A 23,621-nucleotide genomic window follows, 5' to 3' on the forward strand; every position below is an offset into this window, starting at 1 on the left:
GCTTGTAAAACTATTAAGTTCTAATGTGTCTAATGGTATACTTTTTGTATTCTCTAGCAAATAAAAATGTTTTATAAAATTGGTTTTTTATTGTGCTAGACATTACTTCTAGATATTAAGTGGATAGTGTTCATTCAAAAGAAGAAACATACTAATAGCAGGAAGAAAAAATAATTGAACAAAGTATATGATTTGAACCAGATAACTATTCCAATGTAACACAGGGTGTTTGGGCTTTTTTATGCTTTTCAGACAGGATTTCACTATGTAGCTCTGGCGAGCCTGCGACTGACAAAGAGATCCACCTGTCTCAGTCTTCCAAGTGTTGAGATTAGTGATATGAGCCAACTACACCTGACCTAAAGCAAGGCTTTTGCAGGCAACTGGCAAAATTCCTTAGTGAAGCTTTAGAAAAGGACACGTTATAAAGTGTAACTGCACAAAGTCCTATACCCTTGGGTCCTTCTTTTTGTTGTTTTGCTTTTTGAGACAGGGTTTCTCTGTGTGGCTTTGGACACTGTCCTTGAACTCTCTTTGAAAACCAGGCTGGCTTCGAACTCACAGAGATCTGCTTGCCTCTGCCTACAGAGTGCTGGGATTAAAGGTGTGCACCACCACTGCCCCTCGACTTGGGTCCTTCTTAACAAACTCTTTTGGGAATTTCAAGTGAATGAGAGAATGAAATATGCAACATTTTTCCATTTGCAACATTAAACAGTGTGGCTATTAAAACAGACAAAAATCATACAACTAATGATGTCTGGAACAAGACATGGTAGTACACAGCTGTAATCCCAGCACACAGAGCCCAAGGCAGGAAGATTCCAAATTCAAGGCCAGCCTAGGAAATGCAGCAAGACTATGTCTCAAAAGGAGAAAAAAGACTTACGGGTACTAGGATAGAAAAAAGTAACTTGTCAACCTTTTAGATATGCATGACTACATGGAATAAACTGATTTCCTCTCCTGTACAAACACACATGTGGTAAAAAGTCTATGGAAAGATGTCATGTTAGGACCATTCAGCAGACTCAGGAACTGAGTTAGGAAAACATCGAGTAACATCTGTGACAGTATGTTGTTCAGAACAGAAACGATTAACAAAATATCAAGCATTGTAATGAAATAAGCACCACCGCTTCTCCTCCTTCCAACTTCAATCTAAATTATTTCTATATTGACATGATGAAACTGCTGACTTTTACAGTCTGACTGAAAGACTGTTTACACTTGTGCTTGATTTTTCTAAAGTGGCAATAATTGTCTACTTTGAGAATGCTGGGAATCTTACTATATACCCTCTTCCACATTATCTCAAAACTATCAACAAATAACAAAGAAAGCATAAAATACTGAATGTGAACTGTCAAATGTGAATTAGGGGAGTCATTAGGAAGATTTTGTTTTCTAGCTTTATAATTTTCTCACAATATTTGGAGTTTAAAAATTTTCCCCAGAAACTTTTTTTAAATAAACGTTTTATTGGAGAAAAATAGAACCACCACATACACAGGGGAAAAAAAAGCACAAAAATTCAACTGATACAGAACAACTGAAATTCAATTAACCAATGTAGCTTGCCATTGCTTTTCAGTTTCTTAAACAGCTTTCCTTAAGTCTGGCTAGTTTTTCAGCTGAAACAGCATCAAACTGTCAAAGAAATAAGAACCTCAGGAAAGGGACCCGCTTTCAAGATAATGAAGATGGTATCAAGAGCCTCCTAGTAGGAACAACACTACCTAAAAGTTTTTAAGAGTAGCTAGTGAGTGGTGTAATAGTCTCCATATCCCAGAGACCAACGGGGATGAATTAGAACACTGATGTTGACAGTCAGGTAAACATAATAACAGCCACATTTATTTCCTTGTCAGAAGAGCTCCTGTAAAGAATCAGGAAGGAGCTGGACAAAAATATACGAAATAGCTGCTCAAAAACAATTGGGATGCTAATTCTAAATACTATATATAGTCAAACAGTGTGCAAGTTGATGCATTAGAGAAAAATGGGCAACTTAAAAAAATACAGCTGGCCACAGGTCTTTGAAAATTCAAGAAAATCACCAATAGTAGACATAAGAGCCCCAAGTCTCCTAAGCTGAACATTCAGGTCTAAGCAGTCCCCCTAATGGCTCCAGAAAGACAAGGAAATATGCTGGTGGACAAAGCACTGAAGAAGTTCTACTTTAAAATGAACACTAAAAACTATCTGCTTCTCTCTGGCAACCAATTCCTTTCATAGAAAAAGAAACCAGGAAGCAAAGCAAAAACCTCTGGTGATGAAGAGAGGTCTTTTACTCACATTTTGAATTTGAAGAACAATACTTTTGTTATTCTGTGTGCGAATAATTTGGGGACATGTTCCTGAAAAGCAGGTGTCCAGTGGCTATGAGAACTCTTAAATTCAAGCAATTAAAAAAAGAATACAGACCCTGAAGTTTTCGAATAGGGAATATGTAAGGGAGAACCACATGTAGAGTTTCTCCAAGTCAGGAGGGGGATGAAAGCAAAAGCTTTGTTTACCAACAAAGATAAGAGATGCTTCCAAAAAAAACCCCACTTCAGTAGAAAAAAACTGGAATGCAAATCCCAGGAAGCCTCTAACAATGACAATTGGCCCAAGTTAAAGATAAAACGATCCAAACAACATTTAAAGACTGAAGCATAATGAAAAGTAGCTGGTGATTTTGCTTCTGTAAATTACAGAACAGGTTGATTTCTGTCTCCTGTGATTTTCATACTGCATTCGTTTTTAATAAAAAGAACTGAACTTCTCCCTCTTAATGATGTTCTAGTACAAAATGATCAGCAATTTTTTCTATCTTATCTATTTTAATAAGTAGCTGTTAATCAGCACAGTAAATTTGGGGCTAAGTCATATGTACACATCCCATACTCATAAATGGAAACCTTTAGGATGTGAATATGTAAGGTATTATGGAAGTAACTGTCGCCCTACTTGAAAAACCTGTTTCCAAATAAGGTTTCTTAACCAATCCCTTCAGTGTAACAGAATGCCAACAGAATGATAACTTATTTTTCTTTCCAAGAGAAACCACAAAACGGGTGAACAACCAAGTCCAGGGTGGTTTTTCTATTCATAAATACATCCAGAACTCTGTACAGTAAATAAAGTTTGCATGCAGTTTAAGTATCTTTAGGTGACTTTTAAGCAAATAAACCTTTTGCTTCATTGATGATGTATAAGAATTCCCCTCCCCCTTTTAAGGGCCACAGGGGTCTCTTCCCCAGTTCCAAAAGGAATCATGAAGACCGGGTACTTTCTTAGAGTTTTCTGCACATCATACTAAATAACATGCAAAGAGTTCAACAACATTCTTCTTAAAGGTTAGGTATTACTCTTTAAAATGGGCATGTTAACCACTGAGAAAAGTCCACGGAACTATTTCCATTACACTGCTTCATTTGGTCATCAGAAGTATAAAAGAAGTCAAATAATATGAGATTCAACAAGTTAGTTTATCCATTGGCTACGTCATATGACAACAAATGTTTCAAGGCCAACATTTTATGCAATATAGTTGTACTGATTTGGGTTTTCTTTATCTCTTTCCATGTAGTCCCGGTCAATTAGGGATTCTATTCTCTTCTTTAGATCTGCAGGCTGCAAGAGAAAACATGTTTTCAATGCAAGGTTCGTAACATCAGCATAAGACCATTTACCAACATTCCATCAAAAAAAGAGAACAAAGGCCAGAAGAATCACACAGAGGCAGGCAGATCTCTGTGAGTTTGAGGCTAGCCTAGTCTACAGAGAAAGTTCCAGGAGAGACAGAGCTACATAGTGAAACATTGTCTTTAAAAAAATGAGGGGCAAGTGAGAACCAAAGCAGGTGTTGTGGCATCTGTCTATAACCCTAGCTCAGGAGGATGAGGTGGGAGGACAAGTTTAAGGGTGGCCTGGACCTTGTCAACCAGATCCTGTCTTAATCCCTAATCAAGATGCACACACCACACACACATATTATACTATCATACTTCTATTATATCTCTATGTAATATTTCCTCCTACTTTATTTTTAATGACTTTTTTGACATTTATTTTTATGTATATGGGGGTGTTTTGCTTGCATGTTTGTCTGTGTACCACATGTGTGCAGTATCCATGGAAGCGAGAAGATGTATTACCCATCACAGATACTAGGAATCAAACCCAGGTCCTCTAAAAGTACAGCCAGTGCTTTTTTCTTTCTTTCCGGGTTTGTTTGCTTTTTTTCTGTAGACAGGGTTTCTCTGTATAGGCCTAGCTCTTCTGGAGTTCACTCTATAGACCAAGCTGGCCTCAAACTCACAGAGATCCTCCCAAGTGCTGGGATTAAAGGCGTGCACCACCAATACCCTGCAGTCAGTGTTCTTTACTGCTGAATTATCTCCCCAACCCTACCCTTTTATTTTAAAAATGTGTTCTGAGAACCATATATCTTCTATAAAAATAAAAAAGACTTGAACTCATAATTTCATACAGAACATATTCTAGTTTAGAGAAAGAATGCTATTTAGTTCAGTTAAGATACCTTGGAATGACAAGTACATCATTAACAAAAGGCAAAAGCTAGTTCTCTAGTTTTTGTTTTTTGGTTTTTCGAGACAGGGTTTCTCTGTATTGTTTTGGCACTGGCACTTGCTCTGTAGACCAGGCAAGCCTCGAACTCACAGAGAGTTCTCTGCCTCTGCCTCCCGAGTGCTGGTATTAAAGGCATGCCCCACCAATGCCCAGCTTTCTAGTTTAATAAATTGAAGTTTAAAACATGGCTGCGCCAAGAATTGTTGTGCATACTTTTAATTGTAGAACTCAGGAGGTAAAGGTAGGCAGATCTCTGTGAGCCTAAGGCAGCCTGGTCTACACAGTGAGTTCTTGGACAGCCACAGTATCATGGCAAGACTCGAATTAAGACCCAAGTCTCAAAAAAAAAAAGCTAGGTGGTGGTAGCAACTGCGGTGGTGGTGCACGCCTTTAATCCCAACACTCGGGAGGCAGAATAAGTGGGAAGCCAGAGGCAAGAGGATTGAGAGCAAGACTTACTTGGGCGTACACAATAAGACACTGTGTCTATAGACAAATAACAAAAAATCTGAAGTTAAGTAACAATTAACAAATGAATTTTAACATGTATGATAATTTATTATATAAACTATATAAAATACTAGATCTAGTAGCATAGGCCTATAATCCCAGCTACTTGGGTGGATGAGGAATGGAGACTGTTGACTTCAAGAAGGTTGGCAAAACAAAAGTGGGGGTGAGGGTGGATGAGTTTTTTTCTTGGTAGTACAGCACTAACCAGCATACGTAAGGGGGGGGGGGGGGCAGTGGTGGCGGCAGTGGCACATGCACACTTTTAATCCCAGCACTTGGGATTAGAGTTTGAGGCCAGCCTGGTCTACAGAGTGAGTTCCAGGACAGCCTCCAAAGCTAGAGAAACCCTGTCTCAAAAAACCAAAAAAGCAAAAGAGAAAAATAGATAGGGAAATAAAATTCCATTTAATAACCCTGAGATTTAAATATCAAATGGCTTTGGTTTCATTATAATCAATGTTATAGTGAGTGATCTCTTTCATTCCAGCATCAGCAAGCGCTCTTGCTGGAGATGAAATGATTAGGTGAGCATGTGAGCAAGTGTGGTAATGAGAAGGTAGTTTGAGGTTTGAAGAAGCAGCCTACCTTATTAGAAGTAATAGCTACTACATACCTACATAAATACCAAACTTAATACTAAGTGTTTTGTGCTTTCCATCTCAGTTGAGCCTCAAAATAACAGTATGAGGGGGCTGGAGAGATGGCTCAGGGGTTAAGAGCATTGGCTGCTCTTCCTAGAGATTCTGAGTTCAATTCCCAGCAACCACATGGTGGCTCACAACCATCTGTAATGAGATCTGTTGCCCTCTTCTGGTGTAAAGGTATACATGCAGAGAGAGCACTCATACATAAATTAATACATCTTTAAAAAATAGTTGAGCTAAGTATGATTATCAATTCCAAACAAGCTCAGCAAGATTAAATGCCCCATCAAAATCCAAAGCTGCTAGTAATCCTAACAGCCTATGCAACTTCTACCAAATGTTTATTATTACAAAAGTTTAGAAATCTTTTAAAATTTGGAATAGTCCAGTATAGTACCTCACTGTCTAAATGCCTTTATTACTGGACATTTGTATTGGAACATGCCAATACACTGACAAATTTCAGTTTACTAGAACTATTATTAGACATTTTCAAAAGACACTAAAACAACTTTACCACTAAAATACACCCAGCAGCATCTGTAACAGATTTGAGGAAACATTTGTAAGGTAACCAAAGAAGATATAACTCAATCTCATAACCAAATATGTCAAACACCAAGTTACCTCCAGAAAAGAAGATTCAAAAGATACACAGTGAATTAACTTCAAATTTTTCAAAGCCACATTTACTCACTAAACTTTAGAGTACAGGGAGAGGCTTTTGTAAATTGTTTCCCCAACTTATCACAGTCGTATACATATACCAACAATACTCTTATGTGAATCGTATGTATGACTATAGGAAATAAATACATGTCCTTCCAAATGGCTTTAAGCCTTTTATCTATATTTGCAAGATTAATGTCTAAAAATCAAATGTATTTTTTCATTTATAACAAGTTCAGTATGGAGACTCAGAAACACCTACTTTTACTGGAAATTTTAGCTGATTGTAGACCTCTGAAACAAGAAGATTGTGGCTAAGTGTTTTCCTCATCTTCATAATTCGGACAATCGCAGCATCAATTTGGTATTGTCTATCTTGAAATACTCTTTCTGTAGTGCTTGCTTGTTCTTCAACCTAAAAAGAGTTTTCAAATGAAGTCAAACTTAATTATTAACACAAACTGTATACTAGGGACTTAACAGTGATACATAAATGGGACCTTATAAATAAAGAAACAAGAGAAAAAAACTTGACAAATATAGGGCCTTTCTGTTCCAATCAGACTGCTCTGTACCAATAAATCAATGACTATACAGGTTAAGAAAAAAGATACCACCTTTGAGGACTGGGGAGATAGACTCAGTTGACCAAGTCCCTGCCCACAAGCATGAGGACCTGATTTTTAAATTTAGATTTTCATGAACTCATGTAAAAACAGATTCCTGGAACTTAATACCTAGCCAGCCTAACCCAGTTAGTGAGTTCCAGGCAAGTAAGAGACCATGATAAGAAACAAGGTGGATAGCTCCTAAGGAATGACACTGGAGGTTGTTCTCTGGCTTCCCCTAAAATTTAAAATGTTCATAGTGTTGATCCAAAAGTTTACTTTCATGAATTCATCTTAAGGAAAAGATCAGAGGTTAAGATTTAGACACAGAACTTTTTTAGAACAGTTTTAATGGTCATGTACAAGAATATTATGTAGCTATTTAGCATTTTATTGGTTTTTAAAACAGCGTTTTTCTGTAGCTTTGGAGGCTCTCCTGGAACTCACTCAGTAGACCAGGGTGGCCTTGAACTCACAGAGATCCACCTGCCTCTGCCTCCCCAGTGCTGGGATTAAAGATGTGAGCCACCACTGCCTAGCTGCACATAATAATTTTTACTCTGTAAATTTCTACTATAAACACATATAAACCTAATATAGTAGGAAGAGAGAGCAAAAGGCTTACCGTTTCTTTCATTTGGATTTGATTGATCTTTATTCTGAATAGTTTGTGTTTGAAATCGTCATTACAAATGAATTTGTCACCATCTTCGATATCTTTGCCTTTTGGATTTTTAGTCAGAACTCTAGCTTTGCCACAGGCTAGGGATTGCAGTGTTCTCCTTAATTCTCCATCCTCTGAAGAAGAAATAATGGTTAGTCATTTATTTGTTAGTAGCCTGTAGAACACTACATCCAACATCAATTTAATTTATATACATTCTCCATTAAACTGTTTTTCCCAAAGGTCATCAACACCTGCTCTTTGTGCTATCCAATAACATATTTTTCTAGTTGTCTTCTTTTTTTTCTAGTTGTCTTCCCAAAGCATGCAGACAACTATTAAAATTTCTGATGCAACATTCCCCTTCTCTCAAGTCAATCACTAAAAGGACACACCATTTGGCTGTTTTATTATCACTCCAGTATGTTGTATTCTCCATTAACTCTCTCCTTCATTGCTACTGATGATACTACTACTAACCTAATCCAATGAAAACCCCTAGACTCATCTTTTAAATCTTCCTTCTCCTTCATTCTGCTATGGCTCTAGTAATTCCATTGCTGTTGGAATCATTTTACCAGAAGCCCCTTAGGACTTTATGTCAGAATTATCTCTACAGTTTCTAGGCTAGAATCTTTCCCTGTTCCAGGTGGCTGGCCCTATTAATGCCAGGTAAATTGTTCAAATAGGTTATTTCCTTTAAGTCACTATAGCACAGGTTTCAGCTATATTCTTCAGTCTATTTATACATGTTACCATTCTAAGCTATAAACATTTCGTGCTTCTGACTTACACTACTCAAGCCTTTTCTCACACTATTTCCTTTATTTCTTTCATATGCCTTCTCTCCAACCAAAATTTGAAGGCCTAATTCAAGTCCCACTCCCTTCCACAATAATCTCTTGCTTCTCATAACACACTTCTTGTTAGCACTGCATATTGGTACTTACTGGTTTTGACATTATTAAGAATACAGAGGAGAAGTCGGGCAGTGGTGGCACACACTTTTAATCCTAGTACTCAGGAATTCACTCTGTGAATTCAAGGCCAGCCTGGTCTACAAAATGAGTTCCAGGACAGCCAGGGCTGTTATACAGAGAAACCCTACCTTGAAAACCAAAACAAACAAAAGAATACAGAGGAGGCGGCTGGAGAGACATGTCACCACTGAGGAGTACTTCCTGGTCTTTCCCAAGACCAGATAGATGTCAGTCCCCAGCTCCTACATGGTGACTCACAACCACATAATTCAAGCTCCTGGGCATACAATGTCCCCTTCCAGCCTTAACAGGTTCCTACATGTGTGTTATACATATACTTACACAAGCTCACAACATGCACATAATTAAATGAATGAAACGTTTTTTAAAAAAGAATACAGGGCTGGAAAGATGGCTCAGAGGTTAAGAGCACTGCATGTTCTTCCAGAGGTCCTGAGTTCAATTCCCAGCAACTACATGGTGGCTCACAACCATCTATAATGAGATCTGATGCCTTCTCCTGGAGTACAAGCATGTACACAGATTAAAAAAAAAAGAGTACAGACGAAAGGATTACTTCCTTGGATCTCCCAGAGCTCTAAACACAGATTTAAAAAAAAAAGAGTACAGACGAAAGGATTACTTCCTTGGATCTCCCAGAGCTCTAAACACAGTGACCACACAATTGCTTGCTACTTGATGGATGCAATACAAACCTATCCCAGTAGCTTGCTTGATGTCTTCTAAACTGAATTCCTCCCCTTCATTAAACATTAGCAGCACCAGGGTTTGAAAAAGAGAGACCTGAAGTTCTTTTTTGCCCTGTTAGAGAAAAAAACAAACATTAGCCTGTTTTTAAAACAAATGAAAAATTAATCAAAAAATATTTCTTAAAGGAAAAACATTTTTAATTAGTGAGTTAAGAAGCACAGATCAAGATTATTCAAAACCCTTCTTCTGGTGGCAATAAATTGTGCAGTTTGAGGTTTAGGTATGATTCCATAAAAATGAGGTGAAGGATTAGCCTATTAATAGGTTTTTTAAATAATCCTTATTAAAACAGAACAAAGTAATGAAAATAACTCAGTCCTGGGTATCATTATAAATAATCAGCAGAAGTAGCAAGAAATTACTATTCTGAACGCATTTTTCTAGGCAGGGTTTCATGCAGCCCAGGTTAGACTTACTTGCTTTATAGCCAAGTTATGTCCTTGAACTCTGCAAGGATTACAACCCTGTGACACTATGCCCTGGTTTCAAATGTATTTTGACTTTGTTAAGATCAGCACTCGAGAGGCAGAAACAGGCGGATCTGTGAGCTCAAGGCCAACCTGATCTACAAAGTGAGCTCCTGGACAGGATCCAAAGATATACAGAGAAACCCCGTCCCAAAAAAATCAAACAAAAACAATCAATAATGAACAGCTGTAGGATTTTTTTTAAAAAGATGGGCAATGTTTGGCTTAATCTCCCACTCTGTTATCTAGCTTCCAGTAACTTGATTTCTGACAAGACAGCGTGAAGTCTGCATCCACAGGTAGAGAAAGACTACTGTTTTTAATGTTAGAGAAAGGCCAACTCAATTGTTGAAAAGGTGACCATCTTAAAAAACATAGAAAGCTGTAACAAACTACCACTGTTGCCATGTGGTATCAAGGTCACACTTATTATTTTTTCCTTTCCAATCTCATTTCCCCTCCCCTCCTCTTCTCCCACTCTTCCCAAGGTCACACCTACAAAACAGCAGCTTGAACCTTCAAAACAATGGACATGACTCCCATATTAAAGATGAAGGAAGAAATTAAGAAATCAACTAAGTTTTGGAAATCTCCACTTACCTCTTTAAATTCAGCTTTTAGTACACAGTGTCCCAAGGTTGACTGCCACTGGAGTTTCCTGCCACTGTGTTTGCCTAAGTAAAATGTCTTGAAAATTTCCTGAAGCTTTACCATCTAGAACAAATAAGTGTTTCTTTAAGCTTCATATGTAATACCACCTTCAGCACTTTTTTACTTCTTTATTGGATGTATGAGGTAGAGTGTGTATGCCACAGTATGCTTGGGAAGGTCAGAGGACAACTTTCAGGAGTCAGCTCCCTCCTTCCATTTTGTGGGTCCTGGGGATTGAACTACAGTCGTCAAGCTTTGGTGGCAAGTGACTTCACCCCTGGGCAACCTCAGTGACCTCCCTCTCACCACTCTTAACCCCATCTGAAATCACTCGTGATAGCCTTCATGAGTATGCACTAGGCAGTGATGACTTTAATGCTTGGCTATCTTTATAACCTTCCAGCTCTTCTGCCCTGTGCAATCATTCCTTCACCTCTGGTGACTCGGACTTCTACACTCTACTGACTCCTTTCTCTCACTGCTGCTTCTGACCAAGTTTCTTTTGTAGGTTGCTCTTCTTACATCTGCTAAATGTGAGCCTTTCTAAAGTTCAAGTTCTGCCCTTTCTCTTCCTCTTCACCATACTCTTCCCTTTCTGAGGGAAGGGAACATCAATGATACTATCCACAGAGAACTCTCAGTATCTTTCTCTAGTCAACCTTCTAGAGGCTTTGGTCCTGAGTAGGACAGTTTCCAAGGCATTAGGGGACACTCATGTTTCCATCATATTCACCAGTCCTGCCTTCAGGTGAAATATGGGCAACAGAGTCATAAGCTAAGAAACAGAAAAATAATTGGGAAAAGAGCCCTAAATTTTGAGACCTACCTTCGTTAATGTGCAAGTGGACTTGGAAATTGAAGTAAAAGAATAAAATATTTACACTCATATTTTGTTGGTTTCTTTGCTGACATAAGCCTTTAAAAGGTTATGTCAAATGAAAAGCAAAAAAGGGGGATTTCTATGCCTATAGCTCAGATAGGAAACAGATAATCTTACCTCTGGTGGCAAATGGACTTCCATAGGCACATATGTTGGCCAGTAACCCATTGTCAGGATATTCACAGTTAATTCAATATTGCCAGGTACATTCTGGTTCTGCATATACTATAAAAAGATCAATGCATACACTGAGATTACAAAAGTGTACATGTCTACCATAACATTGACTCATTTAAGAATTTCCTTATTCTAAAAATGTATGTGAATACTAACCATCCTGAAATTAAAGGCAACTAACTATTAAGACTTGAAATGAAGGTTACACAAAATGCAGTAGAAAAAAATACACAGGTGGCTATTTTGATACAGAAGCATATAAAATCCTATAAAAACCATCCTAGGCATTATTAACTCAACTTCTCACATATACCTGGGACGTTATAGCATCTCTTCTCCATTCTTTCCCCCAATGCTACCTGTAGTCCCCACCTTTGGAGACCCCTACATGGATTGGAACACCTTGCAGCAACTCCCATTCCTCACCCCACCAGCCAGCCCAAGTCTCAGGTTTTTCAACTGCTCCATTCCCTGTTTGAAGGTGGTGACCTGAAGTGGGAAAGGAAGAAGAAGGGGAAAGGGCAAGGCAGATAAATCCTATCCTGCAGCTCCTGTAAGATCCATGATCCTACTGACTCCTAACTTTCTCTAGTCCTTCAAGTTCAATTTACCACCTTCGATACAGTGGTCAAGAAATCATTACTGAAAATGCAATGCACCATCACTATTGCCTAGGTGTTGTTGCTACTGCTGTCTGAGACAGGGTCTCACTCTATTGCCCATGTGTCATTATTTCAGCATCTAAAGCAGCTAAGACTGCAGTTATAAAAACCATATCTATCCATGTCTTCAAAACTACAGCTCCAGTCTCTCATCCCATATGTCCATAGAAATATTATATACCACCACCCCACCTTTTATCACCTCACCTCTCTCCCATTACAAGCTCTGAACATACAAACAAATATTCCAACCAATTAGATGTCAAAAAAACCCAATCTTACTGTCTAGTTATAATTCTTCTTATATGAACTTTAGTCTAACACATTTACTTATATTTCAGTCTTCTTCTAGGTGCTTACTAAGACTAAATCCTGAATCTATATATTCAATATAGACTGACACAAAGATATAACTTAAATATCCTTAAGTTCAAAGATTTTGTAAGAGTTTAACTCACTTTTACCTGTTTGAACTGGATCATGATGTCTTTAGAAAGCTCCATGTCTTTAAACATCCCTTCAAGCTTGCTGGTGAATGCAGCTCCACATTCTATCAAAGATGTTTGGATATTTATAGTAGTTTAAGGAAGTACAAAGGATTTAAAAATCAAAACATAAAATACAAATCTTACTTGGGCATAAAATATGACTATAACTATTGGTAAGAATGAAAAGATTCTTACCCCACCCAGCCCAGTGTGTGCCCTACAATTTCAGAAGGCAAACTCTTGAATCATATAGCAACCTTATCTACTTACAGGTATATTTGGGAACTTCTTATACAAACAAACAGAATAATAATGTTATCTTTAAAAAAGCCAATGACTGTGGAAATCCAACAAGAAACTAGGACCCTCATAAGCTCACTTAATTTATGGGTTTGGGGGGAGGGTCAGGACATATGTGTACAGATATCCATTCATGCATGTAGAAGCCAGAGGATATTGGCTGAATTGATTTACCACATTCTGTTTTATTCCTTGTACAGGATGTCTCATTGAACCTAGAACTAGGCTGGCATCCAGGAAACCCAAGAGATTCTCCTGTCTCCCACCCTCACCCAACCCCTAGCGCCACCGGGGTTATACACATAGACATGATCTTTTTACATGGGTGCTGGGGATTTAAGCTCAGGTCCTCATGCTTGTACAGCAAGAGCTCTTACCCACTGAGGCATCCTCCCCATCCCTTCAGTTTACATTTTTATCATCTGTATCATCATGTGCATATGAAATGATCCACAAACAAAGCAATCAATGAAAATAGTACAATTAACCCAACATTTCCCTCAAATATTACAGAAAGGAAAATTGAAATAAAAAAGGAAAGAAAATGGCAAACATACCATGTTTCAGTTTGGACAGCATCGATTTTTCAGCATCTACAGATGCACTCTTACCAACTAATAGGCGTTTGGCTAAATCTTTCTTATAGAAGGCCTCAAAAACATCTTTGCCTATATTAAATAAAAAATAGAACTCATGATATGCCAAGTAAAGTTGTATTGGCTTCAAAAAGCTTAATCACAGTACCTCAAATTATTTTATTTTATACATTTTATTCAAGTTTATTAAACTCAAGAACACTAGAGGTCTATGTCAGTACCAGACATTTGAAAAGTTCTTTACTGTAAAAAATTAAGACTGTATTAACTTTTCTTCAGAAAAAAAAAACACTTTAGTACACAGGCACTGTTAGCACCAAAACTCAAGAGATTAAAATAAGCAGCAAAATCCAGGTTAATAACAGTGGAAAGGTCAAACCGTAAGGTAATTTAGTGACGTTCCTGAACTATTCCTTTTTTCCCTTTGGTTTTTCAACACAAGGTTTCTCTGCATAACAGCCCTGGCTGTTCTGGCACTTGCTCTGTAAACCAGGCTGGCCTCAAACTCTCACAGAGATCTGCCTGTCTCTGCCTCCCCAGTGCTGGGATTAAACGTATGCACCACTACTGCCCATCTTCCTCAACTATTTTTCTAAAAAAAATACTTATTTATTTTATGTGTATGAGTAACCTGTCTTCAAGAGCACCAGAAGAGGGCACCAGATCTCATTATAGATGGTTGTGAGCCACCATGTGGTTGCAGGGAATTGAACTCATGACCTTTGGAAGAGCAGTTAGTGTTCCTTAACCACTGAGTCATTTCTCCAGGCCCTTCCTCAACTATTTTTTTTTTTTTGGTTTTTCGAGACAGGGTTTCTCTGTATTGTTTTGGAGGCTGTCCTGGAACTCACTCTGTAGACCAGGCTGGCCTCGAACTCAGAGATCCACGTGCCTCTGCCTCCCAAGTACTGGGACTAAAGGTGTGCACCACCAACACCCAGCTCCTTAACTATTCTTAAGGAATTAAAAATATGCAATGAATAAAATGCAACCTCTAGTTCCCTAACAGTCTCTCCAGGTTATAGAAACATTTCTAGTTTCTCTAGGGGTACTTTATTTGTTTTGTGTTTTGCTTGTTTGTTTCGAGACAAGACCTTGCTATGTTGTCCCAATTGGTCTGATACTCACTATGTAATCTGTACAGCAATGATGCCTCAGCCTCCCTATTTCTAGATTACAGATACCTACACCACTATGCCTGGCTCAGAGTGCTTTGTTTTAAAAGAAAAACATGAAAGCAGTAATCAACACTTACCATAGATAAATCTAAATATAATCATTATTTTATCCAACATTTTCTCAAGCTCTTCGTCTGTAGCTTCTTTGTTGCCTGCACGAAGTTTTGAATCCACATACTTAGCTAAAATAGAGAAAAAAACGGTTGTTTAGTGACCATAGGTGTCTAAAAGGTACTGACTACTACATATACTCAAGCAGGACTATAAAATACTCTTCAGTATTTCTACTATATGTATATGCATTTTATAAGTCTCCAATATAAGAGAGATCAAGTTAACTTGTCAATGTCATAGGGATAACAAATACTGCAAGCTAAAAGCATTAAGTCTGACTCAAGCTTCCTGGTATAATGATATCAAAATGGAGTATAGAAGGACTACATATGTAGCTCTATGGTAGAGTACTTGCCTAGCGTGTACAGGGCTCTGGGTTCAGACCCTAGTACTTCAAAGTTGAGAGAGAGGAGAGAGAGATAGAAGAGAGGAGAGAAAGACATAAAATGAAGTACAGACAAGCTCATGGCGGAGGCTCCAACTAGCTCTGTGTAGGGGTAAACAAAGTCACCAGAAAACATTGATATCCTCTAAAGTTTCTGTTTTACATAGATGGTCAGCATTCTTTTTTTTTTTTTTTTTTTTTTTGGTTTTCCGAGACAGAGTTTCTCTGTATTGTTTTGGAGGCTGTCCTGGCAGTTGCTCTGTAGACCTAGCTCTGCTGGCCTCAAACTCACAGAGATTCACCTGCCTCTGCCTCCCAAGTGCTGGGATTAAAGGCATGCACCACCAAGGCCTGGCTCAATGGTCACCATTCTTAAACATTACTTTTCTATTTGACTAAATCAGAAACAATAGAGAAGAAGGCACAATTTATAAAATGTTTAAATGCAAACAAAATTTGACTTCAACCAAACCTGACTTCATCCTTTTGGCAGAGGACCTAATTCCCTAAGGGTACCAGTGCATGTGTAAGGAACCGTGACAAGCACTGTAACACATCTGTATATTTAGTAAGCCTATATCATTAGATTTATTTTCATCCTGGATTTTTTTATTCCTTGTCATTGCAAATTTCATGCTGGTCTTTTCCTGTAGCTGTAACTGGAGACCTTTAGAAAAATAGTACTCTGCCCCATTTCTAAATCACTATAGACTTAGAAAGCCCAAAATCAAGTTTACTCACTAAAAGTAAATAGGGTCCAATGTTCTATCTCACAAAGAATTTATGTCATGCTTGACATGAAGGCTTTGAGAAGCTGTTTAGCTAGAAGGGATTTATATCTTACATACATGTCCTTAGAGACACTCTTTCAGACTTGGTATTACTAGCTAAGCAACATCAAACAAACAAGATATAGGCATAATATGGTTTTATCTCAGAGTTTATCAATAAAAAACCATTACATAAACAGAAAAAGAATGTGAAACATACCTATCAGTTCAGCTGGTTTATTTGGTCTCTTATTAATGAATGTTTCAAATGCTTCTTTCATAGCATTGATAAATTTTTCATTTTTCAGAAAGCAGGTATCAATTATATGGTCAACTTTATCTTTAAAGTCCAACAGTTCTTGAACCATGGTTTTATCCTTTTCAGGATTAATAACAATAGTACTTCCAAAAGCCTGAAAATGAAAATGGTATAATGAAAATAATCAACAAATCATATTCTAAGTTGATACATGTATTTAATAATCATAAAAAAGGTATAGCTGTCTCCAAAGACAGATAATCTTCATTCATAAATACAAAAATTAATGACCACTGGGTATACGATATCATAATGGGGTGATATTATTAGACTCTAGAAGCTTTTCCTTATTGTTAAGAAAGTCAGATCTGTACTTTTAAAAATAGGAATGTGGTGAGGGAGGGAAGAATTTGTGGTTCAAACTTGTAAGAATAGACGCTAGCCTTTATCTTAACAAAATGGCTTCAGAATGCTAACAATCCTTTAATTTCCCATATTCACTGATTTAAATCTTATAGCTAGAAATCCCATCAAACATCACTCAAGTTTCATTGCTGACTGCAGCACAGCTTCTATTCTCAGGCTGATATTTCAATTTTTATTTTGTTTAATTCCTTCCTTTAAAATGCATCTAACAAGAAATGCTGATATTCTTGGTATGGAGATTATAAAACATTCAAGAGAAGCATTAAAGGGTAAACTGTTAATACCTTGATATACTCAATCCACTGCTGTAAGAGAACCTGAACTCCACCTCGAACTCGACTGAAGAGCTGATACAGGAGAGACAAATCTTGAATTCGGTTTTCATCAAGGAGGTTATTTAAACCTGGTTTGAAATATTTTGGCATTAAAATGTAGGAATCAAAGAGTAAATAAAATTGCCATGTATTTTAATAAAATGTAAGATGAAATTACTATTGTGACACACTGGTCTAAACTATAACTAAATTCAGTGCACCCTGGAAGAACACTAAGCTTTAGAAGTTCTTGGCTCTACATGCTAAGAACAACACACCACACACACATACCCTCCCCACACGCACACCAGTTTGAATTACAATGAGTAACTTCCTTTACTGTGTTCTTACATGTCCAAATTCCCCTGCTTTTGCTTTGTAGTACTGAGGATGAACTCAGAGCAATACACACACACGAAAAAGCTCTATCGCTGACCCATTCCACCCAGCCCAACTTCTTGACTGCTGTTAGTTAGTAGAACTCTCCTCTCAGTTCCACTTTCAGTCAGGAAACTGGTAACTACAGAACTACAGAAAGTTTATGACAAGGAATGGGAAAGGTTTGTCAGTCTTCAGAAATGAACTACATACTTACCAAGTTTTTGGTTTCCTCATTAAACTTTGTTGTAATGGGTCTCAAAATTCTTCAACTAACTTTTGGTGAAGCTGTTTTCATAAAACGATTTCAAGCGCTAAAAATCTTAAAACTGCTATACAGAAAACAATCCACAAAACACCTCCCTTTCCTTCTGATACTTAGCTATGATTAAGCAGTTTTTACTACTAATCTTAAATGGTCAACTGAGAAAAAAAGTTCTGAGACCATTCTTCCATCACTGATTAAAACTCTTTGAGTTCGAGTTCAGCCTGATCTACAGAGTGAGTTCTAGGACAGCCAGAGCTGTTACACAGAGAAACCCTCTTGAACCCACCCACTACAAAAAAAAGACTAGGGTGGTACATGTTAGATATAATATTCATTTAAACCTTTGGAACTTTCTGAGCAGACTTGATGGTGACCTTATCTAGTTTTTTCATTTAGATTTGATTAGTGTTTTTCCTGCATATATGAGCAGAATGCATGCCTAGTGCCCACAGAGAATAGAACATTGGCTCCACTAAAACTGGAATTTTGGATGGTTGGCAGCTGCCATGTGGGTACTGGGAATTGGAGTCCTCTATAAGAGCAGCAAGTGCCCTTATCCATCTCTCCAGCCCTAGTAATCTTTTATTTACAAGCTACCAATTACCTTTCTGAAGAATCGCTGTTAAGTGTTCACCTAGAAGTTGTTTTTCAACAGAAGCAATTAGTGACTTCCTAAAAGGGAAAACAGAATTATTGGAATTTAACCTTTTTGGAAATTTAAAGCTTCTAGAGAAAACAAAGCAAATATTTCATTTTACATTAATTTTGCCATTTCTATCCCATGTGTCAATTTAACACTGCTCAAGATTTATTCTATATTATACCTAGAGAAGAAAACTAATGTGTATTTTAGAATTGGCTCAAAGTAATGTTCTCCAAGGTCTTGCTGTGTCTACTTTTCTCCCAGTTTCTCTGCTTTTTACTAAGAAGGTAAAACAATTATATCTACACTGCTTAATGAACTTGGTTAGTAAGATTTAAAAAGTACATAAGCAGTTTCTCTCTTAACACCTACTCACTAAGGTTTAATCAGTGTAAAGGTTTTAAAAGCCGGGCATGATGGTACATGCCTATAATCCCAGAACTTGGGAGGCTGACATGGAGGACTGTGAGATCCAGAGCAGCCTGGGTTTTAGTGAAACCCTGCATCAAAAACGCAAAAAATGTTTAAAGATCAGCCTCTAATACCATTTTAAAATTATATACTAAACACACCCATCCAATAACCAAATCCTTGACTAAATCTAATTGACTAGGAAGGTAATAACTTGAAGTTCTCATTATGAAAACAACTGTTAATACTTACTGGGTGGTCTGATCTAAGTAAGTAATAAGTCTGTCTGCTTCTTCTTCTAGGCGTTTATTAACATGATGAAGATACTCAGGAACCTACAAAGATAGTTTTTTATATTATTGTTTTCCTCCCCTTAAATCACTCAGAAAATGTCAAGTCCAAAAGATCTGGGGAGCAGCCCCGTCAAATGTGACAGGGTAGAATCATAAGTAAAATTAGAGGTAGAATTTATGATCCAGAATTCTGGTCTTTAAGAAGAAAAGAAAAGAAAGGAGCACCTAAGTGAGAGAAGAGGATTACAATATTGGGAATATAAATACAAACGGAAGTTTGTGTTCTACAATGCAACGTCTACTGTAAGAGATAGTGGATTTCTTAGTCATGATTATTAAATACCTCTCTTTCTTGCATTAACTTTTGACCTTCAGCTGCATAAAGCCGGTTAGTTTCTTCTAAAAATCGCTGTTCAAAAGAGTCTTGGTAAATCTAGGAGAAGGGAAAAAACAAAAGCATTTGTTTACTCCTTAAATATTTACTGAATGTCTTCTATCTGAACTCTATTAGAACAGCACTCCATGGATTTCAAACATCAAACTAGAACAGTAATAAGATTTGTAGGCACTGCAGCGTCAAGTGTAACTTACTTGCAAATCAGACAGCATACTTAAAAGGCTTCGAAGTAAACTTCTGTCAATTGCTTCACCATTTCGCTCTCTCTCAATCAAGAGAAGGATGCCATCAATTGTTTTCGTCTGGACTTTTTGATCACTTATAATATGAGCCCTAAATAACTCTAATCCCATGTCCCTAAAATTAAAAACAAAAAAGTATCATCTAAATTGGCGATTTCTAAACAGATTTAGTTAATTGGAGCCCCAGACTTTGAAGCAATTATTATAAAAGAATAAAATCAACATTTAATTTTGAGTAACATTATTAAAATATATAGGAAACTCATTTTGTCTTTAATGAGAACTAAAACTGAATTCCTGGCTTCCTCCATAACTTGGTTTTAGTATCTTATTTCCTCTAAGTGGCCATCTTTTCTTAGTCAAATCAAAAATAAAATTAGTTCAAAGGCATAAAAGAATTTTTACTATACTGGAATTGAGTAGTTTATCTGCTTATTTATTAACTGCCTTCAGAACTACAATGAAATTAGATCATTACTGTAGGTATATGTTATGTACCTAGTGAGAGACCAATTTATTGTATTATTTTGTTATCCTGAACAAATAGACTTTTCAGTATATAGTCACAAGAAAAAAACAACAAAACTTTAATGATCAGCACCTATTTCAGGCACAGAAATTCTACAAAAAAATTTAATCTTCATACCTAACATAGAAATGACTTCATACACTATGAGGTAGAGTTAGCTTTCTGCTTTATTAGAACAGGAAAAAAAAGCTAGAACCCAAATGTGAATTTTTAGGAGAATATTCTAAATACATCTTGTTCTCTTTCATAATAATTAAAACTATGATATATAACAAAAATTTTCAAAATAATTTTTCTGGTATCCTTACCAAATGGAGGGTAGCATTGAATTCTGAAGAACATAAGTTCTATCCAGAAACAAAAAAATGCTCCTGATCATTATCTGTCAAAAAACAGAAAAAGCAATTTTTGTAATTTTGAAACTGTAGTATTGGTTCTCAATAAGAATTTGAAAGCTTCTATACTAAATAGACTACTAGGAATCAACATGCAAACAAATACATCCAGTTGAGAATATGTCCCACATATTTATCTTTAACCTATTCTACTGCATTAATCCTTCTTGTAGTTTCTAGAAAACAGAGAGTTAAGATGGTCTCTAATGTCTTTCCTAATTAAGAAGTAACTGAAAAGGGAAATAGGAGGTAGGCATAGGGTACACCTGCAAATCCAGCACTCAAGGGAGGAGAATTTTGAGTTTCAGGCCAGTATGGGCTACATAGTGAGTTCTAGGCCAGCCTGTGCTACACAGTGAGATCCTATCTCAGAAAAAAATAGAGGAACTCCAAAGTACACTTACTTCTTCCTCAGCAGCAGTGCTAGGGAGGTAAAGCTGCCTTAAACTATAGGCATGGCATTTAGGGGGTGGGAAGTGGATTTAAAGATTTCTATATGCATTCATATAAAGAATAAACTAATACCAGACTAGGGAGGATGAAGAAATGTTTCATCTAAATAAACTAAAATATCAACTTTCACACATAACCAAATAATATACGGGGATATTACCAACAAGACTAATAGAGGAAGATACAACTTTAATGAGGAACACTTTTGGGTAAATAATTCAGAAAAAAAGGAAGTCAGGTGTGATAGATGATGCCACGTAAAATCCAGCACTCAAGAGGTTGAGGCAGCGGGATTGCCATAATCTATCTAGTAAGACCCAATTTCAAAACAAAAACTGCATTCAACAACAACAAAGACTCAGGATGGAAACCATTCTGAAATGCTAGTTTACCTATAAGTTACTGTTTTAAAGAAAAAAGTCAACCAAAATTAGTTTCCAATTTTAAAAAAAAGAACAATTACAGACACCTTCCCTAATACAAAACTTCTGTTTTAAATTATTGCATATTACTTTAATTATTGTGTATTAATTATACATAGCAATAGCTTTCATTATACCACTTTCATATACGTGTATCAATTACATTATTTCATTATACCATTTTCATATATTTGTATTACAAAGCTCTTATTTTATTCACACATTTCTTTTGCGACAAGGTCTTGCTATGTAGCCCAGGCTAGCCTAGAATATATAATGCTTCGCTCTGTCTCCCAAGTGCAGGAACTCCAACTGTGTGTTGCCACATTGGGCTATAAAGTTTTGTTGTTATTACCATGCTGTGCCCAGGGTATCATTCAGCTACACCGTAATTCCTCCAATGAAGCTGTCAAACATTCTGGCACTTAAATTTGTTTGAAATGAAGTATGTACTGCTATTTCCAACTTACCATTTGCCTACAATGATTCTGCCAGCATTTATCAATCTTTTTCAGAAAAAGAACACTATCCAATGAATCCCTGAGACAGATGTTAAGGATATTTTAAAGTGTTTCATACAAGTAATATGTGTAATATCTTCTGTCTTATTATTTGTCTTAAATACAGAATATCCCATACTATAAATGAAATTAAATAGAAATTATATAACATAAGTCTATTTCTTAAACTGCAGAAATAAATTAGATCCCCTTTAACATGCCTTTTAAATCTAGTCCTCAAATGGAAATCTGACAGGTTAACAACAGTACCTTTTTATTTAAATACTACACATGTAGATTTTGACCTTAATTAAAACTGAAAGTTTCAAATCTTGGCTTTTTCCTTTAGAAATAACAAAACAAATATAATCTACCAAACAGGCATTCCATCTACAATAGAGCCAAGCAAGAAAAAAACAAAAAGTATGATTTTGTTTTGAAAAGGATATTCTCTGAACTGATGAATCTGTGCTTTGATGTGATCTTCACAGATCTGCCTCAGTTGTTTATACAAATTTGCAGATATCTTATAAGAACAAAGATTTTCTACGGCCTGCAAGATGAAACACGTAATTTGTTAGGACAGGGGTCTCAATAATCACATGAAGTCATTACTTTGTTATATGCTAGTCAGCTCATTGAAAATGAACTATTTGCTCCAAGGCCACAGAGCAACCCTGTCTCGGCACCCTCCCCCCCAAATGAAAATGATCTACTTGCCCATTTAAAAAAACAAAAGCATGGCATTAGCCCAACAGGCTGAGGCAGGAGGATCAGAAGTTTGAGGCTAGCCTGAAAAACCCTAGTCACATAAACACACAATCTCACACCCCCTCCAAAATAGATATAAAGTAAAACAAGAAAACATACCAATGTGGATGAAAAACATTTTCATTGTCAATGTGCTATGCAAATAAAATCCATATTTGAACAACAACTACATACAAAAGCTCTCTTATTACAAATGATAACAATTTTCATAAGCAGGATATCACTAAAATTTAAAAATAATTTTGCCTGTTGTTTATATATGATAGGCCAGAAACGACTACTACAACTCAATTAGAACTTATTTACGACGGGTGTTGGTGGCGCACGCCTTTAATCCCAGGGCTCAGGAGGCAAAGGCAGGCGGATCTCTGTGAGTTCGAGGTCTACAGAGTGAGTTCCAGGACAGTCTCCAAAAACAATACAGAGAAACCCTGTCTCGAAAAAAACAAAAACAAAACTTATTTACAGCTCCTTGGATTTTTCTGAATAAAGTGGAAATTATTGCCAGCAATATTGAAATTAGTATGATATAAACACCATGAAAATTTCTCCCATGTTGAGGCTACAAATTAGTAAAATACCTGCCTACCCAGCTCAATGTCCAAGATTCCATACTCTGAATGACAACAATAAAATGAGTATATTTTCCCTTCATTAGAGTACTTGAATTTATCCTCAAATCTTAATAGGACAAATCCAGTCCTATGTGTTACTTATGTGTATCAAAAGCCTTTTAAGTTTAAAACAACATGTATGGTAACTCTGATATTAATCCACAATTGGTAATGTCTCAAGTGTAACACCAAGATTCTTTTCTCACCA

General features: G+C 36.8%; 1 protein-coding gene across 3 annotated transcripts in view; it reads right to left on the bottom strand.

The window, feature by feature from the left end:
- Window positions 1–1,835: 1,835 nt before the first annotated feature.
- Cul4b (cullin 4B) overlaps window positions 1,836–23,621 on the bottom strand; it is a 34,886-nt gene continuing 13,100 nt past the window's right edge. Inside the window, exons 4-22 of one of the 3 annotated variants that reach the window (XM_040744559.1) lie at window positions 22,478–22,581; window positions 21,999–22,068; window positions 20,567–20,640; window positions 19,682–19,844; window positions 19,434–19,523; window positions 19,050–19,132; window positions 18,348–18,415; window positions 17,068–17,186; window positions 16,319–16,511; window positions 14,907–15,011; window positions 13,613–13,723; window positions 12,732–12,817; window positions 12,032–12,094; window positions 11,546–11,653; window positions 10,498–10,611; window positions 9,376–9,481; window positions 7,641–7,813; window positions 6,670–6,822; window positions 1,836–3,621 (exon numbers count right to left, since the gene is read on the bottom strand). In XM_040744559.1, the coding sequence (XP_040600493.1) occupies window positions 3,526–3,621; window positions 6,670–6,822; window positions 7,641–7,813; window positions 9,376–9,481; window positions 10,498–10,611; window positions 11,546–11,653; window positions 12,032–12,094; window positions 12,732–12,817; window positions 13,613–13,723; window positions 14,907–15,011; window positions 16,319–16,511; window positions 17,068–17,186; window positions 18,348–18,415; window positions 19,050–19,132; window positions 19,434–19,523; window positions 19,682–19,844; window positions 20,567–20,640; window positions 21,999–22,068; window positions 22,478–22,581 (2,079 nt within the window). In that variant the 3' untranslated portion in view covers window positions 1,836–3,525. Of the gene's footprint in view, window positions 3,622–6,669; window positions 6,823–7,640; window positions 7,814–9,375; window positions 9,482–10,497; window positions 10,612–11,545; window positions 11,654–12,031; window positions 12,095–12,725; window positions 12,818–13,612; window positions 13,724–14,906; window positions 15,012–16,318; window positions 16,512–17,067; window positions 17,187–18,347; window positions 18,416–19,049; window positions 19,133–19,433; window positions 19,524–19,681; window positions 19,845–20,566; window positions 20,641–21,998; window positions 22,069–22,477; window positions 22,582–23,621 lie in introns of all 3 variants that reach the window. The other 2 variants (XM_040744561.1, XM_040744560.1) reach the window with 2 other exon arrangements.

Source organism: Mesocricetus auratus, unplaced genomic scaffold, assembly GCF_017639785.1.
Source record: "Mesocricetus auratus isolate SY011 unplaced genomic scaffold, BCM_Maur_2.0 Super-Scaffold_100003, whole genome shotgun sequence".
NCBI lineage: Eukaryota > Metazoa > Chordata > Mammalia > Rodentia > Cricetidae > Mesocricetus > Mesocricetus auratus.